Source organism: Alosa sapidissima, chromosome 24 (assembly GCF_018492685.1).
Source record: "Alosa sapidissima isolate fAloSap1 chromosome 24, fAloSap1.pri, whole genome shotgun sequence".
Taxonomy (NCBI): Eukaryota; Metazoa; Chordata; class Actinopteri; order Clupeiformes; family Clupeidae; genus Alosa; species Alosa sapidissima.
Window position 1 is genome coordinate 12,205,752 of NC_055980.1, and position 27,500 is coordinate 12,233,251.

The 27,500-nt window shown below is 44.3% G+C and overlaps 1 protein-coding gene across 1 annotated transcript in view; it reads left to right on the forward strand.

Annotated features, from left to right (window-relative positions):
* The window catches only part of dnah9 (dynein, axonemal, heavy chain 9), a 107,695-nt gene that overhangs the window by 48,086 nt on the left and 32,109 nt on the right, over positions 1–27,500 (forward strand). Inside the window, exons 42-55 of the mRNA XM_042083479.1 lie at positions 4,974–5,135; positions 6,152–6,348; positions 6,840–7,002; positions 8,112–8,235; positions 8,590–8,732; positions 9,234–9,395; positions 10,121–10,354; positions 15,884–16,144; positions 16,518–16,943; positions 17,961–18,080; positions 19,289–19,477; positions 21,609–21,844; positions 22,484–22,606; positions 23,268–23,472. Of these exons, the coding sequence (XP_041939413.1) occupies positions 4,974–5,135; positions 6,152–6,348; positions 6,840–7,002; positions 8,112–8,235; positions 8,590–8,732; positions 9,234–9,395; positions 10,121–10,354; positions 15,884–16,144; positions 16,518–16,943; positions 17,961–18,080; positions 19,289–19,477; positions 21,609–21,844; positions 22,484–22,606; positions 23,268–23,472 (2,745 nt within the window). The remainder of the gene's footprint in view (positions 1–4,973; positions 5,136–6,151; positions 6,349–6,839; positions 7,003–8,111; positions 8,236–8,589; positions 8,733–9,233; positions 9,396–10,120; positions 10,355–15,883; positions 16,145–16,517; positions 16,944–17,960; positions 18,081–19,288; positions 19,478–21,608; positions 21,845–22,483; positions 22,607–23,267; positions 23,473–27,500) is intronic.

The window sequence follows — 27,500 nt, forward strand, 5'->3', positions numbered from 1 at the left end:
TTCTTCTGGCTCTCTTCCATTCAGACATAATGTTTAAGTATGCATATTCTTGGCAGCTTCTATACATGCAGTATATTACAAAGGCTATCATATGGATACTTAAGCATTATGTCTAGCTCCTCTCTTCCATATTCTTGCCCTCTTCCCCTCCTTCTTTTTTATTCCTTCCCCTCTCTCCCCCCCTCTCTTTCCAAAGTAATGAAGCGCAGTGAGGCAGCACACTGCAGATGTGGCTCAGTCTGGTTCACCATGTTTGAAGTGCAGGCATAGGCTTTTAGCTCTCTCTCTCTCTCTCCTCTCTCTCTCTCTCTCTCTCTCTCTCTCTCTCTCTCTCTCTCTCTCTCTCTCTTTCTTTTCCCCTCTCTCTCTCTCCCCTCTCTTTCTCTCTCGCTCTCTCTCTCTTGCTCACATACACACACACACACAAACACACAGAGACACTGACACACACACACAGACAGACACTGGCACACACACACACACTCACACACACACACACATTAAATCTACTCACAGTGCATGTGCCCATGGCAAGAACGAGTAGGATCTGCCTTGCAGCGAGCTCTGAGCGCTCTCTCCCTTCTACAGAGGACAGCCGCTAAAACAGGAACAAACTCACCAGGTGCTGCACCGTGATGAGAAAAAGGGAGAAAATAGGGGGCTTTTGTCTCGCAATTTTGTCACTTTGTACACTCATTTTGTGTCCTTTAGTCATTGCAAAAAGCTGTCAGAAATGTTGATTTGCAATCACGCGGAGAGGAAAAAAATATATATTCACAACTCAAACACTCAGTTTTTCCTCCGAGTTTTTCTGTTGTAATGAATACAATATAAAAAACAAGTGAAGGCTTACCCCTGCACGCACACACCCTTACAAAAAGTTGTTTCTCTGAAAACATCACTTCATATATTTTTTTTTGCTGTGTCTTTAATTATACTCCGCCACAAGACGCAGTCCTTTATTTGGGAAAAAAAAATCCCTGACAGACATGTGGTAATTAATTTTTAGGGCTGTGAGCTTGGATATGCGAAATTAATTTGCCCTCATTTAGGCATCAGGAAGACGGCACTGCTCACCTGCCAGTGAGGGCTGAGACGTCCCCTGCATTCTCCTCCGTGTATCGCAGGACCAGAAGGCATAACGGGGGCCTGTCTGTGCCGCATCATCTTAAGTGACTTCCCGCCGCATTAGATTGGCAATGGCTACGAGCGAGAGCAGAGAGACTCAAACTCAACAGCTCAAGCTGTGTGGCGCTTCAGCCTATCAGTGTTGCTAGTCTTCTTTCGGGCCCCCCGAGACAACTGTGTTTTGAAAGTAGCACTCGCTGCGAGTCCATCGCGTACGCTATCGCTGGCGTGCGGGCGGTGATTTTAGCACGCGCCGCGCAGTGTGAGGAGAGTGTGTTGACTGGGATGTTTTGGGTGTATTGACAGAAGCGTGCTGCTAGTTGGCTTGTCAATTTCCCTCAGCTTTGATGAGAGGAAATGTAGGCCACCCCCCACACACATAAACACACTCACATAGATCAAATCACATTAGCATCAGGCGTCAACTATTTTAGCAGTGATACTTTTTCATCCAGAAGGCCATTAAAATAGGGCCTTTGCATTGCGTAATTACTAGTATATGTTTTGATAGGACATATGGTTTGTTAATTATATTATGTGTCCAATTTGCTAAGGCAGCCCTATGAATTAGTGAATGGCCATGCATAAAACAGAAGAGAGACTTTCAAAGCTGCTCTGCGTCAAATGTAGTTAGTTGATATTCTATTCTACTAGGCCAGTGTTAAATGTGCACAAACCAATGCAGTGGTTGTTGATGGAAGCCATTAAACAAAAATCAGAGTGTGGCACTTTTTACAGCAGGCTATTCTCAGCTTTTTTTCTGTTAGGTGTGTTTGTGTAACGGATGCCAGCTAGCTTAGCTGTGCTTGTAGAACGTTGGTAAACCTCACTCCCCAACGCCTCAAGAGTGCTGCTGGCAGGCGAGCTAGTAGCCTGGGCTTTTAGCTCAACTATCAGCGCGCTCGCCTCCTGATCCGAAGTGCTGCTGTTCGCAGCTTCGAGTCCAGGCATGTGCAGGGCTGAATCGCGCAGGTTCAACACAACGGGTTCTGGGTCTTCTGTATAATTAAGACACTGGCTACGGGCATAACTGACACTATCACAATCACAATAATACATTATTGAAGGCCCTGATTGATAATATGGGAATTTTTTTATTTATTGCCAGTGCACCATAGAACTAGTTGTGGCTCACTGCATAGCCTGCTTGCCCATTTTGTAGCATATTTTTGTTGAGTTAAATGATCTGTCAATTACATTAAGTGACTTAGTGGTCAGTATTATGCTCTCAAGCAGTGTAGAGGTCAGGTAAGATGTGTCTGCCAAGATGCAATGTGTCACATTTGCAAGATGTCACATTTCAAAGTGTGCACACGTGGCTCAAAGAGGCACCTCACTCAAAGCAGTTTCTACTCTTTGGATCAGACACATCTAAATAAGGTGACGGCCTGCCCTGGGGTCTGTGTACGTGTTGTGAGCGTACGGAATGAATGGGCTCTAGCGGTCAAAATAGCATTAGACGGCGCCTTTCTTTTGTGGCTCATAAGAACCTATCACATGAGGCCCCCACAGAGTTATACAACAGCGACTCTCTGTTGCTGATCACCGTTTAGATGAGTACAAACAAGGGAATTGAATTAGCTAATCTTATATCGCACACCAACTGAAGATGACTGGCAACCAGGAGCCAAATGGCTTCATTTAGTCTGATCTAATTTGATTGCATCTCTACTTGTATTTGTAATTCCTTGCAACCTTGGCACAACCTCTGCATAAAGACCCTGTCTTGTTTTTGGTGTGCGGCTCCTGAATGCATAAACAGCCTTATAATCGCTTTGCCAGCACATAGTGGATCATCAGCTACAGCAGCATAGTGATTTTCTGTGTGCACAAAGAAGTGGACAGTGGTCTGGAAGGCTAGTTGTGTGTGTGTGTGTGTGTGTGTGTGTGTGTGTGTGTGTGTGTGTGTGTGTGTATGCAGGTGTGTGTGTGTGTGTTTGTGTGTGTGTCTGCAGGTGTGTGTGTGTGTGTGTGTGTGTGTGTGTGTGTGTGTGTGTGTGTGTGTGTGTGTGAATGCAGGTGTGTGTGTGTACACAGGTGTATGCAGGTGTGTGTGTGTGTGTGTGTGTGTGTATGCATGCATGCGTGTGAGTGTCTACTGGCACTTCAAATGTCTGCACCTGAGTATTAGCGTCAGTCTACGACTCTGCTAGTTTCCATGTCTAATCATGACAATTACCTGCTCCATTTAGCAGTGGATTCAGAGGACAGTTGTCACATTGCGTCCACCATTGTGTCTAATGAGACTGTCACCCCAGCAAACTAAACTTGACAGCAGGACGGCACCCGAGCTTATATTATGCATTGCATGTTGGTTTGTTTGTTTGTTTACTTATTTTTTTGTGTTCCCTTGCCTCCCCCTCATGCACTCGGGATGATGAACAGCAGCTTGTGAACGTAGCAGAGAGATAGAGAGAGAGAGAGTGAGAGAGATAGAGAGAGAGAGAGAGAGAGAGAGAGAGAAGTGTGCCCGTCCGCACACGTCCGTAGCCCTGCCCAGTGGCGCGGCTGCCACAGAGACTAAACGGAACTGATTTGGGCCATCTGTGTACCTGCCTCTGCCAGTATGAGGGTGGCAAAGCTAATCAGACATGAACAACGACCTTGACTGTGTACGTTCTAAATAAAACACAAACACCCGGCCAGCCATGCGTTGCAGCCATTTGGCGCCAAACCTTCGTTGCATTATTTTTATAGAGATTTGTGGTGTGTGGTGCCATGCGATGGAAAAAGTTCTGTTGCAAAAAAAAAGTTGTTACTTTTTTTTCTGCTAGCTCACGCTTTACCTTTCGCTCCATGAAATTATTATTTTAATGTGAATATCTTGTCTATTGAAAAAGAAAGAGGTTTCCACGCTCTGGTTGCGATTTCATTAGTACGGAAACTAGAATGATTCAGCATTCTCTGGCTCTTGTGAGGGGTTTCTCCTTGAGCAAACTATCACAGAGGTCTCCAGTATAAAGGTCTCCAGATTAAATGCTTCATTTAAAACAAAACACTTCACTTGAAATACAATTCTGTCACACCCTCTAAGAGTCATGTCTTCTTAGGTCCGTCAGATCACACACTGGCCCAAAGTTACTGAGTATCTCTCTTGCCATTACATGTTTTATGTTCAGAGTCAGCGTGGTGACTTGTCATGTGAGAATTTATGTAGTTCAATTACACTTTTAAAAACCTTATTGACAAATCTAGAATCAAATATTATAATTTTCTTTTATCTTAACTACATGTTAATTATCAGTTGCTGAACTCTTAACCTGTGCTATGCTGTGTCGTCAAACCTAAATAAAGCATGACTCCCTGAGGGAAGGCACATTGCGTACGCCCAAACACTGCTACTCAGCAGTGCTATCGTAAGTAGCTCTAATGACTAGCATGCATAACCAATGTGATCTTCCGAGATGATTGAATGTTCTGGAACTTTTTCTGACAGCACCGTCTATGGGGCAAGAGGCTGATATTTAATTAAATGAAATCTACTTCAAGGTTGAACTTTTGTGAATATTCAGTGCTATATGGCCTGCATACCTTGCTTGATCAGGTTGTTTTTGGAACATTACATTTAGTAAAGGAGAAAAACACATTTGCTTAATTGTGTCCATAATATTTTACTATAATATTCTACTATAACAGACAAGACTACTGTAACACAATACTAGACTATATTGAGTCTAATTACCTTCATTGTAGCAATCCTGCATTTTAAATGAACTAACCTCCTCTTTTTTAGTAGTATAGAGACACCAGGCACACGGGCCCAAGAATAGAATGAAGAAATTACAGAGGAATATTCAAGGCATTCAAACAACCTTTTTCAACTTTTTTCCCCCTTGCGCTTTCAGGGCATCCTGTTTTGCACCAGTGAGTGCCTGAAGACCCCTCAAGACCTGGTGAAGATTTACCTGCACGAGTCCAACCGGGTCTACCGAGACAAGATGGTGGAGGACAGGGACTTTGCCACCTTTGACAAGTTACAGGCCGACACGGCTAGGAAGTTTTATGAGGTGGGGAGGGATGGGTTTGTGTGTGTGTGTGTGTGTTTGTGTGTGTGTGTGTGTGTGTGTGTGTGTGTGCGTGCATGTGTGTGTATGTGTGTGTGTGTGTGTGTGGGGGGGGGGGGGGGGTGTACTGTTTTCAATCTCTCTCATGCCCGGCACGGGAACAAAGCGATGTGGGGGGATCATTAGGGTGCTGTCAGCTGGTGAAAACCCAGTACTGACCGGTAGGGCCTGTCTTCATGGAGCCAATGCTAATCCGACGAGAGGCTGTCAGCTGGCGCCGTCATCAGTCCAGCAAATTGGAGGAGAACACATAATTCTTTTTTTCTTTTTTTGGTGCTGTTTTTTTTTCTTCTCCTCATTCTGCTGCTTCTTTCTCCCACCACTACCACCACCATGCCCCCTTGAGAAAACTTCCGGGCTTTTCTTTGTACACACACACACACACACACACACACACACACACACATACACACACACACACACACACACAGCTACAGTGAGCAAACTGACATCTCTCTGTTTCTCCCCGTGCTGCTTGGCTCGGCTCGACGTACCAAAACACGTCCAGATCCTCGCCGTAGCCCCAGCGCCGGCTCACCGAGGCCTGTCTGTCCTGTCACATAGCGAGGTTTCTAAACAATCCGAATAAAAGGAGATTGGTGTGGACGACTGTGTGTGTGTGGTGGAAGAAGGGAATCATTCACAAGCAAAGAGAAAAGCCTGAGCCAAAGAAAAGAGAGAGAGAGAGAGAGAGAGAGAGAGAGAGAGAGAGAGAGAGAGAAAACAAACCCTAACAAGAGAGAGCATGAGAGTAGGGTTCCCGAAAAGAAAATCCAATCTAAACTCAATCACCCAATGTCCACTTTAATTGAGTGTAGTGTGTGCTTTTAAAACACTTTGTGATAGTAACTCCAACCCCCCCCCCCCCCCCCACACACACACACACACCCTCCCGTGACTTGTGTGTGTGTGTGTCTTTAGACTTTAATGTGGACTCGAGGTTGTGTTCTCCCCACCAGGACATGGAGGAGGCTCTGGAGGAGGCACGGCTGATGAATATGTACTGCCATTTCGCTTCGGGCATCGGCGAGCCCAAGTACATGCCCGTGCAGTCCTGGGGGAGCCTGAACAAGATCCTGCTGGAGGCCCTGGATGGCTACAACGAAGTCAACGCCGCTCTCAACCTGGTCCTCTTCGAGGACGCCATGTGTCACATGTAAGGTGGAGGGGAGATGGGGCGAAGGCCCAGAGTGATTCTGGCAGTTTCTGGTGCATCTCCGACACGTTTGCTGACAATTTTTGTGGAGGGGTGATAACGGTTGTCGGGAAGGGGAGAACTGGCAACAACACTGTGGCTGTGAGAGAATGGGTGACAATGCTCCCTGAGAGGGTGTTACTGCTTGCTGATGCGTCTGATTGTGGCGACAATGAAGGCAATAATGCTAATTTGTCTCGAGAACGTGATTACACTTGCAACAGCAATGATATTAACTCAAACACAAAAGCACCTCTTCTTTCCCAGACACCCAATTTTCTCTCCTCATTTTTTGGCACACAGCAACAGCCCACTCCCCCACCCACCCACACCCTCTTCTGCCTCCCCCACCCACACCCCTCCCTGTTACGCCATCCTCCTCCACACCCCTCTCACTTCTCCACCTCTCCCTTTTCACTTTTTATTCCTCCTTCTTCTCCTCCTTTCTTCAGCTGTCGTATCAACCGCATCTTGGAGTCGCCCCGGGGGAACGCGCTGCTGGTCGGGGTGGGCGGCAGCGGCAAGCAGAGCCTGACGCGACTGGCTGCCTTCATCAGCTCCCTGGAGGTCTTCCAGATCACGCTCAAGAAGGGCTACAGCATCCCTGACCTCAAGGTGCCCACCCAGTTGAGGCTCCAGTCAAGAGGGGATACAGGGGGGGAAATCCCCCTCTGCCATCCCCTTCTATCAAGAATCTACCTTAATCTATCCTTAACCCTTAAAGGAGTACCAGTGTGACGGGAATGTTGAGAAATGAACATTCTAAAGAATATCTGGGTTCATCGAATTCAACATAGAATTTTAGAACCTTCAATTGTTGCGGAACTTAGAACGTTCAAAAACCTACACCTTTAAGAGTTAATGATACTGTACATTATTCCTTAGACATGTTAATTTTTGAGAGGCTTAGACCACCCCCGCTTTATTTTGTTTACAAATCGACCACTATTCATACCTACCACACCAGTGGTAGCCCTGAATTCAGACAGCTGAGTTTTTGAGCCAAATGGCACCATGTGGAATGGGAATGGAATAAGATAATAAGGAAGGTTAGTTCCGATTGAATTAGACACACTAAGTGTGCCCTAAAGCACCGAGATGCCCCTCTAATTTGGCTGTATTTTAAATTCTAAATTTATTTAAAATTTTAAAAGTATTTTATTGCATTTGAATTCAATTTCACATGCCAAAATCCCATCTTTCCAGCTAGGATATTAATTAGTTCTTACAACTGGCAGATTTTTTACAACATTTCATCTGCTTTGGGTGAACTAGTACATTTTGTGAGTTTTTAAAAATGTACAAATAACAAGCACTGCCCCTCTGCCTAGACCTTTTACTCTTCTATTTAGTTTGAAATGTTTGTAATGCTATGACACAACACTGCTACTGTATATCACACTGCTACAGTATATTCCATATTTGCCATACTGACAAACTTGACATGTCTGTGCCTTTGGAATTGAATTATATGAGGGAAGGAAATGAAAATGTAATGACTATTTGATCTGGTTATGGATCACACCAGTATAATCCATTCGGATCTCTTAGCCCAGTTGCACCCACAGAACACACTTGAGTGATTTAGCTCTCTCTGTCGCTCTATTCTTTCTCTGTGTAGAACCTCTGCAACTTTTTTATCGTCTGCCATAAATTTCATCCCGAGCATCTGTAGGCGGACATTGATGGAGGTGTGCGTCTGACATTGTGTGTTGTTGCTTCAGAGTGATTTGGGTGCGCTCTACATCAAAGCGGGCGTGAAAAATGTTGGCACCGTGTTCCTCATGACGGATGCCCAGGTAGCAGATGAGAAATTCCTTGTCCTGCTGAATGACCTGTTGGCATCGGGTGAGTTTTACCAATATAACTCTTTACAATTGCTATGAGATACTGTTACTATAAACTATTCCCAGCCATTCACGCCATTATATACTGTAAAATGAAAAGTTTCGTCAAAGTGGAGGCTTTGTGAAGCCATGACCTCTGTTTTTAGTCTAAGTGAAGAGAATCCATGTGTCTGCAGCATAACATTTTTGTTTTTCAAAAATGCTTCCCTCTGTGATATAGCGCCCTCGATGTGAGACTAAAATTGTGTTCTTTAGCTGTAGAGCCGACTGTATTTTACTTTTATGCCCAATTCCCCCTGTGCTGTCAGCATCTGTTTACATGGCCAGACATCATGTCAATATTTTTCCATCACAGGTGAGATCCCTGACCTGTTCCCTGATGACGAGGTGGAGAACATTGTCAGTAGCGTGCGAAACGAGGTGCGAGGCCAGGGGCTGATGGACACCAGGGAGAACTGTTGGAAGTTCTTCATCGACCGCGTCCGCAAGCGTCTGAAGGTAGGACCCACAGTAGAGACTTACCAAGAAATTTGGAGATGGAAAGGGAGGGATAGGGAGAGAGAGAGAGAGAGAGAGAGAGAGAGAGAGAGAGCTAACACTACTCACTCTCTGTTATGGCTATGGTTTAAGTAGATATATTAGAAACGAAAATACCCCCTTGTAGCAGGAATAAGAGCATATATCATCCCAATTCCCAAGATACGGCAAGGTTTGATTCGCAGCAATTTTAGAGGTGAAACTGCTGTTGTGTTTTTTTATGTACCTACCTGCACATTGCCTAATGAACTCCTACCGTATTCCCAGGGGAGGGGATACAGCCTCTCACCACTCGTTCACCACAGACACTATTGCACTCGTGTTTGCACTTTTTCACCAGACACTTTTGCTCGTATTTGCATTTCTTTTCACGCTTATGTTTTTTTTACACGTCCTTATTCACTACTTCAGCATCGTTTAGATTCCAACTCACAGGCTCTTCCTCCCTCATTCATTCGGCAGGTGGCCCTCTGCTTCTCCCCGGTGGGCAGCACGCTGAGGGTGCGAAGCAGGAAGTTCCCGGCCATGGTCAACTGCACGGCCATCGACTGGTTCCACGAATGGCCACAGGAGGCCCTGGAGTCGGTCAGCCTGCGCTTCCTCCAGGAGGTGGACAACATCGAGGTGAGCCAGCGGAATTGAACTTGTGGTCTGTCATCACATCTGATGCCTGTCTCTAGTATATGTACGAGTAGATGGGAGGTTATCCGTAAACAGAATTTGACCAACAGGTTTTTTTGTTGGTTATTGTTTATGTTGTTGTTTTTTTCATAACAAATGCAAGCAACACACAAAAACACTGGCAAACAACTGTGTTTATGCCATATACAAATGGTGATGAGGTGACAGTGAGTAAGTATTTCACTAAATCATGTACTGTATGGGTTGTGGACTACCACTTTATAGTTTCATAAAATATTACAGTAGATCAACATATAAGACTCAGAAAACGATATATAGTGTGACAGTAATTGGCAGGGAGTTACAGTATGTGCTAAACTCTTCAATCTCAACCACTTAATCCCACCACTACAGTCAGTAGTTTTTATCATCAACCATTTATGTAATAATTCCCGGATCAAGTGGCTTTTTTCTCAGAGGTGTTCATTCTGAGATTGTGTTCTCTCAGTCCCACAAACAGGTGTTCATGCACTGTTGTTGTCTGAGTGGATTATCTCTGTGTTTGCCAAGAGAGACTCCATGGTTGAGAGAGGCAGGCAGCCAGATTGCCTTTTTTGTGAGTGATGGATGTGTGGGAAAGTCAACACAAGACACCCAAAAGCTGCCTTTTGCCAACATCATCCTTTAACTCTAACAACAGACATGTTTGGTTTCTTTTGCAACTGCAGCCGGAAGTGAAGGAATCCGTCAGCAAGTTCATGGCTTACGTCCACATCAGTGTGAACCAGACGTCCAGGAGCTACCTGGCCAATGAGCGGCGCTATAACTACACTACGCCCAAGTCCTTCCTGGAGCAGATCAAGCTCTACCGCAACCTCCTGGCCCTCAAGAGCAAAGACCTGACCAATAAGATGGAGCGGCTGGAGAATGGCCTGCAGAAGCTCAACAGCACCTCAGCTCAGGTTGGTCCTCTCACGAGGCTGCTCAGCATCTGAGTGTGTGAATTGTTCATACTGCACGCTGTTTCCTTCGGTACTGTAATAATAGGTATTTAAGTGGGTACGCCTTAAAAGGGGAATTCTGGTCAAGCAGCTACAGTGCTACACTCTGGGAGCATAAACATGGAGGATCATGTACATGGCCCCAGAGTGTAGCACTGTAGCTGCTCTAGGTGTTGGCTGCAGCAAATCGAGCTACAGTAGGTAAAACCGATTGTTTTCGGGGTTTTTTTTCCCACACCGACAGTATTCGGTGGCCTTACGAAACAGAGATCTAAGTGAAAAATCACCGGAAAAGTGCATGTGTACTGTAAGATTCGGGTATCTGGTTTGTTTTTGGTTACGCAAGTATTATGTTACTATTAGTGCTATTAATGTGTAATAACATGTAAAATTACAGAAGAATGTACTGTAATTACATGCTTAACTACATTGTAATGACTATAATTAGGATATTAGACTGGGCAGTCAATATCAAGTGGGGACCATTAGAACCAAAACATGTATAAATGACACATTCATAATTTTCTAATATATCCTATTACCATTTTTGATTCCACATATCCATCTTTTTTAGTAAAAATAGGCACTGAGTATGAGGCTCAAAATTCTCATCATTCAACCTGTCACGATTTGAACTATGTACCGGGGTATCTCCAGAGTATCTATTAAAAAACATATCACTCTTTTTGCGTTACAGTTTCACTGCAGCCCTCGCAACCAAACTCCACAAAAACTGACAGTACTTCTTCAGAAGCCTGGCTAATTTGCCTCTCTAATTGTACCCCCTGGTTTGGAGCCCACTCCATACCCTTCAGTCTGTTGGAACTGTGTCGCAGCAGTGGGCCACCCGGCTCCAAATGCCAGTTTTTTCCGAAAGAATAATGTCCGCCGCTCAGTTACTCCGTTATAATGTGACCCCCTCTCTCCAGCCATCATGGCTTCTGTCATTGTAATTCATGGCATCCCACCGAGTGGCGCATGCTGAATGAGGCTGATACATTTCTTAAGACACGGAGGCGTGATTTGCATTCTCAACCTGCTCTGCAGTCCTTTTTTATGTTTTTTTTAATCCGATCCTAGACAGGTTTTTTTTGTACCACTGAGTGTTTTTTTTACATCTAATTCAAACATTGAGCTGCTTGATATTCGTCAGTCATGCCAGGGTGGGTTTGATCTTTCAGATTGTAGGGATGAAATAATTGTTCATAATTAAAGCGTGATTAAGACGAGTCCTATTTTGAGATTCCTTTGGAATGAAGACTCAACCAAAAGCCGAATTTAATCCAGAAAATATGTGTCTGTCTGGCAAAGGGAGTATTTAGTCAAGCCATCATTTCCTTTGAAGGTATGTCTTTGGGTCTGGACAAATACCATCAGCAAAGACTAGATGAAGGGCTTTGTACTTAAGTTATTGTTTATGATTAGCATCTAACTGGAATGAGATCCCTGATCATATTTGCCAATCAGAACAGAATGATTCAACAATTTAGTTTGCATTTGGCTAAACCATATTAATTAATTAATTGATTAATTCATTCATTCATTCATTCATTCACTCGCTCATTCTCAATATGCTGACATGTATGGTGGGTGGGTGTGTACAGTGGCAGCCTGTATGCCCATCACAGCCTCCTCACTAAACCGAGCTCACAGGCACACTCTGTAGCCTCTCTATGCTTCACCAGGCAACAGTAATTGGATCTGTTGTTTCATCGGCACATTCCACTTGAAGTGGACCCTAAGGAGTCAGCCAACCCACACCTTCTGGGCCGGACTCATAATATATATCTCACCAAACTTATTATATGGTTTTATTATCGTCTCCTTTGCGTATCGTAAAAAACAGCCGAAAAATATTCTTTAATAGATGTAACCTTCATTTCTTCCCAGAGCAATAATGCTATAATAAGTTATTCATTAAAAGTTTCTGTCTAGCTAGACTTTGGTGGAAAAACACCGAAGAGTTTAGACAGCTGGAATGAACGGTTTGAATCGGAACCCAGCACTATCAAATCTACTGCGGTGGTGTTATTTTCCTTGACCACGCAGGTGTAGCAAGACAAGTGAAATGCGTTGTAATGTTAGGCACGTGGCGTCGGTTGGCAAATGCGTTTTATAGTGTCGCTATTCATAACAGGCAGGTGTAAGGCCACAACAGCGCCCCGTTAATAAGTTTGAACAATCGCTTCTCCTCTGGGTCCTCAGAGGACAAATAGGAGTTTTGCATGCAGATAATGGGTCCGCTCTTTCATGGCCTCTCTCCACCCACACCTGGCCCTGTCAGACTGCAGATGTGTGGCTGGGAGTCCCAGCTGAGTAAAAGCCTCAGGAAAACTCTCCCCCTCCCTAGCTTTTTTTTTTTCATTCCCAGGTAATGGCTTTCAGGAACGCAAAGCCCCCTGCCTCCCTCCTCTCCTCTCTGGCCTTTAAATGTGAAAGCCATTGGGGAACTCATTTGTGGGACGTGGATTGCGTTTTTTTTTTTTTTTTTTTTTTTAAACAGAGGTGGTGGCAGGAGGAGGGTGTGTGTGTGTGTGTGTGTGTGTGTGTGTGTGTCTGTCTGTCTGTCTCTCTCTCTCTCTCTCTCTCTCTCTCTCTCTGTGTGTGTGTGTGTGTAGGGGGAGGGAGTAGGGGTGCTAATGGGGACTGCTTTGATTAAAATTTTTGGAAAACGCAGCCTGGTTTCCTGTTGTGTGATGAGAAAAGACGCCCACTGTGAGTTTGCTTAAGAAAGCAAGCAAGCGTGAGGCTGCATGGCCATCGCAGAGATTTGTGTCGCTGCGTGGAGATTCGGCTCAGAGTTAAAAGAGGGGAAGAGCCACTTAACCTAAGGCCAAATCTCAAATGAAAAAACACTGGGCATTCAAATTATGAGCCATTTTGCACAACCCTTGTTAATGCACTGGAATATAACCACAAGTTAAATAACCCTATAGGTCATGATTTTTACGTATGTTACAATTCTGAATTAATAGGGAAAATAGTGTGTGTGTGTGTGTGTGTGTTTGTGTGCATGCTTGCATGAGTGCATGTGAATGTGTGTGTGTGTGTGTGTGTGTGTGTGTGTGTGTGTGTGTGTGTGTGTGTGTGTGTGCATGTGCATCCATAGGTTGTCTTGGTAATCCTACATATCCAATGTTATGCAGTTCGGCATATCTAATCACAAGATATTGGCAATTGAAGTGGCAATTTTTTGCAATTACTTTTGTATGAGCAAAATGTTGCTCCCTGTGATTTTGCTTGTAAAGACTTTTTAAGAGGCTCCGTAGCTCTCCGATTAGGAGGAATTCCTGTCTCATCCATGTACAGTACCATTCCACTCAGAGCAGTTGTTTGAGTCTGCAAGAGTGTCCATTTATGTAATTGTGAAAAATTGTTCCACTTTTCGGACTTTTGTTTTTTTAATCTTTTAAAGCTTCGCACAGTGAACTCTCCCAACGTCTCTGGACATTTGTCTCTGTGCAATTTCTTTCTGCGGAAGAGTATTATTAGGTTTGCATTAATATTTGATGGAGAGAACCTTTTTCTTATAAAGTGGAATTTAAGTGGCCCCCATCTGTCGCAGCTCTGTACTTTGTCATTTTCATCTCTCGAATTAATCGATCATCTGATAGCGACTTCATCTCGTCTGCGTGCATGTGTGTGTGTGTGTGTGTGTGTGTTTTGCCGGTTACACAGTCAGTCAGCCTCCCGAGCTCATTTGCTTTCAGCTAATGAACTATTTTCAGAGATTAAAAAATAGGCTCATTTCCTCTCCTGAGCCGCACCTAGACAAATTTAGATATAATTTTGCCTGGTGTGTGTGTGTGTGTGTCTTTGTGTGTGTGCTTAGCAAACACTTCATATTGCCCCTGAATGATGCTGACTTTTCCAGTCTCACGGTATTGTCTTGGGCACTGATTGTATTCATCTTTCATTCCAATTTTCCTCCATGATTGGCTTTTTATACTGCCGTTATGTACTGGAAAAGTTAATAGCAGTTATATAATGCAATCCTGAAACAGACTGATTAGCAAAACTTGCCCCATTCAAAAAACACTTCCCATCACTCCTATCTTAGGAAGCAGTTGTTTGTTTATTGTTCCTTTTTTTTCCGGAAGAGACCCTCTTTGTTTTTGCTCAATTAAAAGTGCATTCAGTTTTATTGTGATAATATCATTAGCCAGATAGACTGACAATGCTCAAAAGAGAGAGAGAGAGAGAATACAAAACAAATTAGCTGTCATATAAAAACATGTGAGATTCAATTAGGTGATAATGACAATTTCATTACCATGTGAATTATGCACACAAACAGTGTTTCATTAAATATACCTATTTACTGGACGGCATGTGCTGTTTAATTTATTTAACAGTGGATGCCTCTAACATTCCTAATTCGGTATTGATGCCAAAGATGGCATTAGATTGTCATTGGAAGAATGAATAAAAGTGTATCAACTGACAAATTAGTTAGTTCGCTAAAAAGGAGAAAGCACTGAAATCAAGTGTTAGCTAATCATGCGTGTCAGTAATTCTTATGTTCTTAAAATAAGCCATTGAAATTGTATTATGTTGAATGAGCCTCTCACGTTGAAATCTTCTGAAATTGTTATACTCTCAGTAACTCATGTGTTATAGTCAAGTCGGCTTTATTGTCAGTTATAGAAGTTATAGAAGCCTAAAGGTCACTACCATAATTCTGGCAAAAGATTGTTGAGCTCTGCAGCCAATCAGATTACACCTCTCTCTTCCATGCCTCTCAAAACACTGTGTTCTGTTTGGCTGAAATACTGTACTGTTTGATCCAAGCCACTCTTTTGTTCTCCTCTCTCTCTCTCTCTCTCTCTATATATATATATATATATATATATATATATATATATATATATATATATATATATTAATTACAGGAGATTTGCTTTTTGCTTTTTACACACATACAGATCAAACAGCATCTTTACGCCCCCCCATCCCCCCCCCCCATGTACACAGCCAGGACAAGAATGTTTTTGTGCACGTGTGACTTTAGCCAGCTGGCATGGTACTGTAGCTGTACAGTATGGATGTTAAGTGAGGGTTACGCGTAAGCACACTTTCTGTCACTTGCCCGCGCACACCAGCGCCAAGATTTTCAACTCACAAGTGTTTCATAAACAATGGATTTTACTGAGCGGCACAACAGAATAGTCATAATCTGAATCATAATGTACATGGCAGAGGAATGGTAGTAATTGAATGTTAAAAGCGGACTGCGCCACACTCATGACGACACCAATATGCGGGAGCCTAGAGATGCTAGCACTCGTGGGTTTTAGTACCTTCACTAGCACATCTGCCTTCCAGTCCGAGGTTCTGCAAGTTGCGGGGTTCGAGCACGGTCAGGTGCTGGGCCGAGCTGCCCGATCGATCAAACGCAACGCATGTTACACACGCGCACACAAATCAGACAGCGTCCACGTGCCTGCACCTTTTAAACGCTTCAGCTTCCGCCTTCTTGCTTTCTGATAGGTGGACGACCTGAAGGCCAAGCTGGCTGCCCAGGAGGTGGAGCTCAAGCTGAAGAATGAGGACGCGGACAAGCTCATCCAGGTGGTGGGTGTGGAGACGGAGAAGGTGACACGAGAGAAGGCGGTGGCCGACGAGGAGGAGCAGAAGGTGGCCGTCATTGCCGTGGAGGTGAGCCGCAAGCAGCGCGACTGCGAGGAGGACCTGGCCAAGGCCGAGCCAGCCCTGGTGGCTGCCCAGGAGGCCCTCAACACCCTCAACAAGGTAATACAGTGAGCGGACACACACACAAACATGTACACACACACACACACACACACACACACACAAAAAAAATTCCGCTGCACTCACATACACACACACATTCGTCTACAGAAAGAGAGAAAGGCTGACATGCACACACACACACACACACACACACACACACACACACACACACACACACACACACACACACACACACATACCTCACGGAAGGTTGAACTCTGTACACAGTATGCTTCAAAACGGAATGTAGTTATACAGTATACAATTTCTGTGATGGACACACATTGTATAGCAGTACAAGGAAAATCAATTAAATACTGTAATTGTCTGCAGTGTTTAGAACGTTCCACATTTCTGAATATTTCTCCAGAACAATCTGACGGAGCTGAAGTCCTTCGGCTCTCCGGTGGTCGCTGTCACCAACGTGACGGCCGCTGTCATGGTCCTGATGGCACCGGGCGGCCGGGTGCCCAAGGATCGCAGCTGGAAGGCTGCCAAGGTGATGATGGCCAAGGTGGACGCCTTCCTGGACTCGCTGGTCAACTTCAACAAGGAAAACATCCATGAGAACTGCCTCAAGGCCATCCAGCCCTACCTGCAGGACCCCGAGTTCAAGCCCGAGCTGGTGGCGTCCAAGTCGAACGCCGCCGCTGGACTCTGCTCGTGGGTCATCAACATCGTCCGGTTCTACCAGGTATACTGTGAGGTGGAGCCCAAGAGACAGGCACTGAACAAGGCCAACGCGGAGCTGGCCACTGCCCAGGAGAAACTGACCACTATCAAGGCCAAAATCAACGTGAGTGACTGGATGATTTTGATTATTTCTGGTTCCAGTGCCATTTAAGAGTGATCTATCTATCTGTCTGTTTGTCTGTCTTTCTGTATGCATGTCTATGGATCTGTCAATCACCCACTCACTTACTACACTTAACTTACTTATTTACTTACTTACTGAATGACTGAATACTTTTGACTGAGCTATATGTTTATTTATGCAGACATCTCCAGATGCTCTTTGCTTTGCTGCAAAAATTGACATTGCCTAAAATGTACATTTCTGAAATGACTAGACTACACATTCACATAGATTTATTGACATTATAAACACACACACACACACACACACACACACACACACACACACACACACACACACATTGCAGGCTGCCATTTAGAACTGCAGGTTTTTATATGCAAAATTATTTTTTTTCCATAAAAAACAAACCAGGGTGGTGGATTACTTTGAGGTTTACAGTGTTCAGAAGTATAGCCGCGGTTTTGAGTTTTTTCTTTTTTTAAGAAGCACACTTTACCCAAACTTACTGAAGCCTGAAATCCACTCTGATGTTCTCATCACATCACATCTATGGGTTTCCTGCCGACCGAGCCCCTGCAGAAACAAATACATCATAACTCTTAGACAGCTTTTTTTTGTGCTATTTTGCTGAGTCAATTTTCTTTTTTCAACAAAAGGGAATAAGAATTAGCTCCAATGAATCAGTCGTCATGCCTCGACCAATTAATTCTGTTTGTCCTTGTGGTAATTGTTCATATGCCTTTGAAACTTCAGTCTTCATATTGATAAGTTTTTGAGGAAACTTTTCAGGTTCCAAGAACTCTGAGAGTTTTTTTTTTTGTTCCTTCACTAGAAATGAACCTGTTTGTTCTTTGTCATGTAAAGAGCTTCTAGAATCTTTTGACCTGTCTCTGAATACCCTTCCTCTCTCCACCCCTCCTCTCCACCATCCCTCTGTCTTTCCTTCCCCCACCCTCTCTCTCTCTCTCTCTCTCTTTCTCTTTCTCTCTCTGACAGCACCTTAATGAGAACTTGGCGAAGCTGACGGCTAAGTTTGAGAAAGCTACGGCAGACAAACTCAAGTGCCAACAGGAGGCCGAGTCCACGGCGCGCACTATCTCCCTCGCCAACCGCCTGGTGTGTGTGCCCACCACTCTCCACTGAGTAGAGACAAACACACACACACACACACACACACACACACACACACACACACCCACACACACACACACACACACACACACACACACACACACACACACACACACATACACACACACACATACACACACACACACACACACACACACACACATACACACACACACATACACACACACACACACACACACACACACACACACACACACACACACACACACACACAACACACACACACATACACACACACACACACACACACAGACACACACACACACACACACACACACACACACACACACACACACACATATCCACCTCCTGGCAGAAACAGCATGCTCTCCCCTCGGAGAGATAAATCCCATACCAGGGTGGTGTGAATCAATCCATGAGATGCTGATACTGCCAACATCTTTTTTTCTTAATTACCTGCAAGAAGCAGGGGATGTGTTACCGAAAATAATGATGATGCATTCAAACCAGAGATCCACTGATCATTATAGATTTATTAAAATATAATGCATGCCTTTAAATAACTTTCACACAACAGTAAGATGAGAGCTGCATATGTACAATACAGTACTGTGGGTGGTGGATTTGATGAGAAACTCCAGAGGCGTTGGGCTATATGTGATCCTGGGCCAGGTCAGGCTTTGAGCTGGCCTGGACCTGGCACTCTTTGGACCGTACGGTCAGAGAAGCATGTCCATATTAAATGTTAAGCATGGATGGGTCTGTGGAGAGAAGCCTCTATATTAGTAGGGCATCCGTGTTTCAACACAGGAAGAAATGGCTGTGAGATTGAACCAGACAACGTGCTATTTTCTTACCGCTCTTCCAGAAATATTCTGTGCCAGAAGATTTTTTCCTTTGATAGTATTTAATCTAGACTTTCCAATTTGTACTGGGCTTTACGTGTCTAAATGGTGCTGGTATGTATTATTATACTTGTATACAGTAGTTCGTTTGTGCTGCACTGTTTCCAAATGTTGTAAGAGCAGAAGCTGCTATGTCCGAGCGATATGTCCGAGTTCACCTCTCTCTGTGTGTGTGTGTGTGTGTGTGTGTGTGTGTGTGTTTGTGTGTGTGTGTGTGTGTGTGTATGATTGTGTGTGTGTGTGTGTGTGTGTGTGTGTGTGTGTGTGTGTGTGTGTGTGTGTGTGTGTGTGTGTGCTGTGTTTTAGGTGGGAGGGCTGGCCTCGGAGAACGTGCGCTGGGCCGACGCGGTGAGCAGCTTCAGGCGGCAGGGGCGCACGCTGTGCGGGGACGTGCTGCTCATCACCGCCTTTGTCTCCTATCTGGGCTACTTCACCAAGCGCTACCGCCTGCAGCTGATGGACGACACCTGGAGGCCCTACCTCAGCCAGCTCAAGGTCTGTCTCTGCCCCGCTAAGAAACCTCCAACCCCAACCTCAGCCTCCCAAACCAGCTCAAAAAACCTCCAACCTCAGCCTCCCAAACCAGCTCAGAAACCTCCAACACCAACCACCCAGACCAGCTCCAAAAACCCCCACCCCACCCCCAACCTTAGCTACCCAGACCAGCTCCAAAACCCCCACCCCAACCCCAAACCTTCCAGACCAGCTCCAAAACCCCCACCCCACCACCCAGATCAGCTCCAAAACCCCACCCCAACCCCAATCCCAGCCACCCAGACCAGCTCCAAAACCTCCAACTCCAGACCAGCTCCAAAACCTCCAACTCCAGACCAGCTCCAAAAGCTCCATCCTCCATTTCAGTAGCCAGATCAGCCCCGACCAGGGGATGTGTGGACTGTTTGCCAGCTGGCTAGATGATAATAGGGGCTGTGTGCTATTTTTCTTTTGTGGCTCACATGATGCACATCGCTGTAGATAAAAGCATCCACTGGATGACTAATTGTACATGAATGAATGTAGGGCGTTTAGATTTAGGCTGAGTATCTGCAACGAAACAGTTTCTTTCTTTTTTTTTTTCGTATCAAGATGGCATTTAATCAGGATCCGTTTACTCCGGAGGGAAACAAACTAACTGAATGTGAAGCTGGTGTTTGGTTTTTCGCCAATTATGAAGTGCTGTTGTCTCAGCAAAAAGAGATAGCTTAAAAGAGTACAGCTTTGTGTTGACAAAATGTTGCATCCACTCTATGTTGTCCTTGACAATGCCACTTAAATTGGAATAAAATGCAAAGCAAACTGGGCCTTTTGAAATAACATAAACTTATGTTCATACAAAAGAATCCTTACTATGTAAGACAGTTCGTTCACTGCTGGAGGAAAGCAAATAATTTAGTGGTGCTCTATAACATTTTCATGAAATTACAACTTTCAGGTTGCATATTTCATGCATGGCTTGAAGCCCTCCCAACTTAAAAGAGTGTTAAAGTGAGAATTTGAACAAATTGTGCATTAATTTCACATCGCTATCACATGGTACTCAAACCCACGAATATAGTGTAGTCGCTACTGTACATACGAATGTTTTACATTATTTACATTTTTAGTGCTTACAAGAAATAGACATAGACATAGTCTCCTGACACCATCCTGTTCTGGGAGTACATTATCATTCTATGACAAAAAATGTAAAGGGAGTCCATTCACCATGCATGATTTATGATGCATGCATTTTGCATTTTTCATGCAGATATGCACAGTCACTCATGAGGTATGTTATTGGCATACAACATCTACAAATTATGGATGCCGGCTGTGCCCCCGTTAGAGCTGTTTCTTAGAGCTGATTCTATTGACATTGACAGAGAGGGAAATGTTCCTCCTCCCTTAGTATTAGACTGCCTCTCAGTGTCAACTGTTGTCAACAAAAAGTCAACTGTAAGTGTACGAATAACCTCAAGTATTGTCTGATGAAGTGTTGAATATTTCTTCAATTCTGACCTCCTAGAACTCACTCTTCCACTCCTTAATGTTTTTTGAGTATATTCAAAATTGTTCATCATAGATATAATTGGGTCTGTGTCATTATGTATAATATATTCATATTTTCACTTGCCCTGCGAGACTCGTCAGCATGCATGCCAAGTTACAAACCCTGAAGCTTCTTGAAGCTTCTAATATAAATGGGTGAACAGAGATGTGGTCCTCAGGACCTTGACTGAACTTAATAAATGAAGTCCAGCTGAGGTTGAGACTCCATAATAGATTCAGACAGGTGGAGGCCAAACAATCTCAGTTCAACTAAGAGCACATAGAGTGCTTCAAAAATATAATCACCCATTTATCTTTGGAATGGGATCCCCTGTGAAGCTTATTGATTGAATGATGCTTAATGGCAGGACAGCCAGCATTTATTAATTTATTTATTTTTTATATATGTTGGGCTTTTTATGCCTTTAATTGGACAGGATAGTGAAGAGAGTGACAGGAAGCGGATGACGGGGCGGGACCAGGAAATGAACCGGGTCAAATCGAACCCAGGTCCCCGTGGCAACGCGGACCCAAATGTGGTATGGGTGCTGCAGCTAGTTGCCAGCCAGCATGAATCTGTTCCTGGCTCTCTCCTCAGGTGCCAATCCCCGTGACCCCTGACCTGGACCCTCTGACCATGCTGACAGACGACGCCGATGTCGCCACCTGGCAGAATGAGGGGCTGCCGGCAGACCGCATGTCGACGGAGAATGCCACCATCCTGACCAGTTGCGAGCGCTGGCCACTCATGGTGGACCCGCAGCTCCAGGGCATCAAGTGGATCAAGACCAAATATGGGGAGGACCTGCGTGTAATCCGCATCGGACAGAGAGGGTACCTTACCACCACATTTCTGACTGATGGCTTCTCAAATGCCTAAACGATTCAGACTTTTCAGATGATTTCATGTTTTGAGTTTCCGAGTGTTTAATATTTAGTCACTTAGCAGCTATTTTATCCAAAGTAACTAACTGCACAGCACATGCATGGGGATTTTAGCACTGTGTCTGATGCCTAGTAATCCAAACCCAGCGTTGTACCACCAGGGGAATATTCAAGCTATCCAAGGGTTAGTTATTAGCACGGTTAACTCAGAGTAAGTTCGAAACCATGGTAAAGCAACAGCCTTATGAGCGATTAACACTATTAACTCAGAGTAAGTTCTAAACCATGCTAAAACAACAGCCGTACGAGTGATCAACACTATTAACTCAGAGTAAGTTCTAAACGATGCTAAAACAACAGCCGTATGAGTGATCAACACTATTAACTCAGAGTAAGTTCTAAATCATGGTAAAACAACAGCCGTATGACTTATGATCACAGGGCTCTTCTATTAGACAGTTTACCACTTTCTCTGAATGTGTTAATCTGTTTCTGTGTTAGTCCCTACTGTAAGCATGTCCTTGACATTCAGCTACAGGAACATGTTTATTTTGATTCTCGTCCCATTTAATGGCTTTCCTCCATCAGTTACTTGGACTCCATGGAGAGGGCGCTAGCTGAAGGTGAGGTGGTTCTGATTGAGAATCTGGAGGAGAGTGTGGATCCCGTTCTCGGGCCTCTACTCGGCCGAGAAACAATCAAGAAGGGCAGGTAAGGTGCAGGGGTTTTTTTTCTCCGTTTTACTGACTTCTTTCCTCTCCTTTCCTCTCTTCATCGTCTGCCGTATTCCCAGACAACCTAAAAACATAGACTAAATAATTGTTGTACTGGCTATTTATTGATTTTTAGATGTTCTAAACTTAAGTACTCACTTAGTGGCCAGAACTCTCAGTCTATTGCATTTATTCATACTTTTTAATGTTTTTTTTATAACTATATATAATTTGTTGTGACTTTGAGGTTCCTTGAAAAATATAAATGATGCAAAGCTATAATCATAACACTACTGTAGAGCTTTCTTTAGAGACGAGGAAACAGGTTGTTTATTATCCCAGGTTATTGTAATCTGTCTAATACCAAAATCAACATTTGCTTGCAAACGGCTGTTTGAGTGTTTGGGATTTCACTGAAATTGTATACGGTTGCTCAATGCAAATATCCTTACATTATTAGATTCTATATTGCCCTTGTTTACTAAACACACACTGTGTATATGAACAGCAACTGAGTGTTGTCTAAACTCCTAATTCAAAGATTAATGTGAGCGTTTCTGAGGCACACTGCTTGGGTAGAAACTAGCCACCACACTCATTAGATATTAATAGAGAAAAATCAATGCCGAGGCGTTTTCTGACATTTTTGACGTCCGTAGATACATCAAAATTGGAGACAAAGAGTGTGAGTACAACCCCAGCTTCCGACTCATCCTGCACACCAAGCTGGCCAACCCGCACTACCAGCCAGAGCTGCAGGCCCAGTGCACGCTGGTCAACTTCACAGTCACGCGCGATGGCCTGGAGGACCAGCTGCTGGCCTCCGTGGTCAGCATGGAGCGGCCAGACCTGGAGGAGCTTAAGGTGAGGTCACTTCCTCTGACTTCACTTTCCTTTTTGGAGGATTTAACAACTGTTTTTATCTGAAGCGACAGGAACCTGCCACGTCTGGTTCGGGTATTGAACCTGGCCTAATGGTTTCTCAGGTGGTGACACTGCTACCGTTCCACCATGCCCCCTGTATAATACCTCAGCACAGGCTCAGACAAAGTTAGAGTTTTTTCACACAGTGTTTTTAAGTGCTGAGGATATTTCTCTTATTAGTTCAGAACACTGGTGTGGAAGAGTTACCTCGGGCACCATTGGGAGTCCTGTGCTGCGGTATTTAGTGAATATATTGTGAAAGGAAGTCCACTGGAGAGAAAAGAAAAATGATTTTCCTAGAACACAAATACTCAGGGTCAGGTGTAAAGTCTGTAGCCTGGTATAACCTGAAGCAAATAATCCCAATGAAAAACTGTGCTGGGAGCAACAAGCACACAGAATGGGGCAGTATAAGATCTGTGCCCAGTCAATGAGTCCAGTCCTACTGTGTGCTGTTTAATCCCAACGCACAGAGCTATCTGAGTCAATTACACATTAGAAAGTCTCTCATTACGGCCCAAGATGATATAAGCCCCCCCCCCCCCCCCCCCCCCCCATCCCACACCCCCATTTCAGTTTGGGGAGTGAGATGGACACGAGATAATTACTTTGCTGTATGAAACCTTTCTCTCCAACCAATTACATGCCACTCGAAGGCCCTCAAAGATATTTCTCCCAGCCCACATCACCCACATGTGTTAATTTGATTTAGCATGAAGCACCTACGTACCATGGAAGCATCTGAACTTTATCACCAGGATGGCCCCAATCCCTACTGACTCATGTGTTAATGTAAATGGTGTAAATGGTATGGCCATATAGGACCGACTCGGCCTGTTTTCTTGTTGCTGGGTTTGATGCGGACCGTGGGAGGCACGCGTGTAAGTGGGTGTAATTATGTTTAATTGGTTTGATCAAAACTCACAGGCTAATGATGGTGTACACTCATAAGAGGCGGCATGCCAAAGGTTTCCGTCAGCTTTTCAGGGGCCGCCGAGCAAATTAGATGCTTGCTCTGTCAGACATGAACAGATGCACACACACGCACACACACACACACACACACACACACACACACACACACACACACACACACACACCCTGTTGGATGTTTGCAGGACAGTGACTAACCTGATGTCAGGCAGAAGGAAACTTGCCAGCAGCCTGTCTGTTTTGTCAGAGATTTCAGAAGTCTTGATACAGTGAGGGAGAGAGAGAACAAGAGACAAGACAGATAGAAGAGAGAGAGAGAGAGAGAGAGAGAGAGAAGGAAGGACAGCAAACAGAGATAATAAAACACAAATTTCCATTTTCACTCAGTCTCCTTGTTTTCATTTTTTACATATATAGGCCTACATAAAATTGGATCCAGCTGTTTCTGCAGGCTGTACTTAAATTCAAACCTGAAGGCTTTCATCCATGGACAAATCAGCATTTTTAATGAGAGAGGATGGAGAGAGTGGGGAAAAGAGAGGGGGGGGGGAGGGGAGGGGAAGAGGGGGCAGTTATTTTGAGTCGGCTGTCCCCTCAGCGACAAATAGAAAGGGGGAAGTGAAATGTGACTTAATGAAGCTTGTTTAATTAGCATTACAGTGAAATGGTTAGAAGGGGGGGTGGCGGGGGTGGATATGGGGAAGGGGGCATGGAGGGAAAAGTGATCCGCTACGCACTTATCATCTTAATTAATATTGAAAGTTGCAAAAGAAGTGTGACAATGTCAGCGCACCTGCCATGGGGTGCAGCACAGTAATGAGGTGTTGGATTCAACGTCTTGTGTGTTTTTGCCTTGTGAACTGCATACACACACACACACACACTGTGGCGGCCCTTTATGCGTCTTACGCTATTATGATGAGGTGTTAGTGCTGCATTTGATAGATAGATAGATAGATAGATAGACAGATAGACAGATAGATAGATAGATACTTGTTAGATACTACTTTATTGATCCCCAAGGGGAAATTTCAAGAAATATGAATATGATATAAATATGAATATGGCGAATATGTGTCAGTCTTGCGGCACAACCCCTCGGTTGTGTCATCACACTGATAATCACTGACACTGATACACTTCAAAGACCAAGGAGATGGTGGTGGATTTCCGCAGGTCTAAGCCCGCTCTGCTACCAGTCTCCATTGATGGGGTCAATGTGGAGGTGGTAAGCACCTACAAGTATCTGGGTCTCCACCTGGACAATAAACTGGACTGGTCAGCCAACACTGATGCACTCTACAAGAAAGGACAGAGCAGGCTGTACTTCCTGAGGAGGCTGCGGTCCTTCAATGTGTGCAGCAAGCTCCTCAGGATGTTCTACCAGTCTGTTGTGGCCAGCGTCCTCTTCTATGCAGTGGTATGTTGGGGAGGAAGCACAAAGAAGAAGGATGCTGGGCGACTTGACAGGCTGGTAAGGAAGGCTGGCTCTGTAGTGGGAGCTGAACTGGAGTGCATCACTTCAATATCTGACAAAAGGACCCTAAACAAACTGATCGACATCTTGGACAATGAATGCCATCCACTCTACAGCACTATCAAAAAGCAAAAGAGCTTGATCAGCTGGAGACTTCGCTTACTGCCATGCACAACTGAAAGGCTGAGGAAGTAATTTGTTCCTAGGGCCATTGAACTGTTCAATGCCTCACTAAAGGGAAGAGGAGAGATAGACTTCTCTGCTTAGTCTGTCTGCCTCTCCTCCCTCTCCATGTTTGAGTACTGACTGCCCACTACTGCTTTACTACTGTTTTACTACTGTTTTACTACGTTTTACTAATGTACACAGCCTAATGTTTTTCACTACTGTTTTACTGCTACACTGTTTTTCATGCTATATTAGCACACATGATCAATGGCTGCGGTCAGGCTTCTGCTACAATACTGAATGAATGAATGGCTATAACCCTATTACCTCAACCTGTTCTTGCACTGAATTATTTTTTTACTCTACCTTGTCTACATTATACTTTACTCTCCTATTTGTCCATATTATTTATGCTGGTCTCTAGACCTTACTCTTGCACTGTTGGACTAATGTTGGACTACTTTTTGCACCTTGACCATGACACTCACTCTCTTGAGCACCTTGCCATGCACACGTAACTAAAGGACTATGGTTGGACTACTTTTTGCACCTTCACCATGACACTCACTCCCTTTAGCACATTACTAGTCCCGGCCCTGTCACTACAAGCGTCTTATGCTTGATCACCCTCAAGCACATTGGACTTTCTTAATTTAATTTATATAGTGTATTTAGTATTTAGTTTTGTTAGTTTTCTTATCTTTCTTATCTTGTACTGTCTGTATTGTACAGTGGAGTTTAGTTATATGTTTATACTTATACTTATGTTTACCATTTCTGCTGTAAGTGCATGTTGTGTGTGATGTCTGTATGCTACTGAGACCCTTGAATTTCCCCATGGGGATCAATAACGTATCTATCTATCTATCTATCTAATGACCGGCCTTATCATTTGCGGGGGGGAAAAATGTAATGATATTATGTTCCCTTTTCAAAACGCATTGTTGCGAAATGCGCTTTTGTTATGCGTCCTAAGGCGTGTGTTAGCGCCGGTGTAAATCTGTGTGTGCAGCGTGCTTTAAAACCCCCTCAAGAAAATGGCCAGAAAATGTCATCTATCCCTCCAGAGCGTGCCTCGAACGCAGTTCGAACCGCACAGACCTCTTTTGTTGTGGTGCATTTGTCTCAGTTAATGAGGCAAAATTGCCTCACTTCCTCTATGAAACTCTCTCGACTGCACTCTGTGTGTTTTTTTTTTCGCCATCGCGATTCGCCCGAAATGATAGCATTGAGTGCATTATCTCATTTTAATCCCAATTAGGCTTTCTGCTGACTGGTTAATTGCTTGTTTTTTGGGGTCCAGGGTAATTAGATTTACGGAGCGCCAAAGGAGGCCGGCGTGTTCATAACTGACTCATTAAAATCTCAGATGTGGTCGCTCTGCACGCGC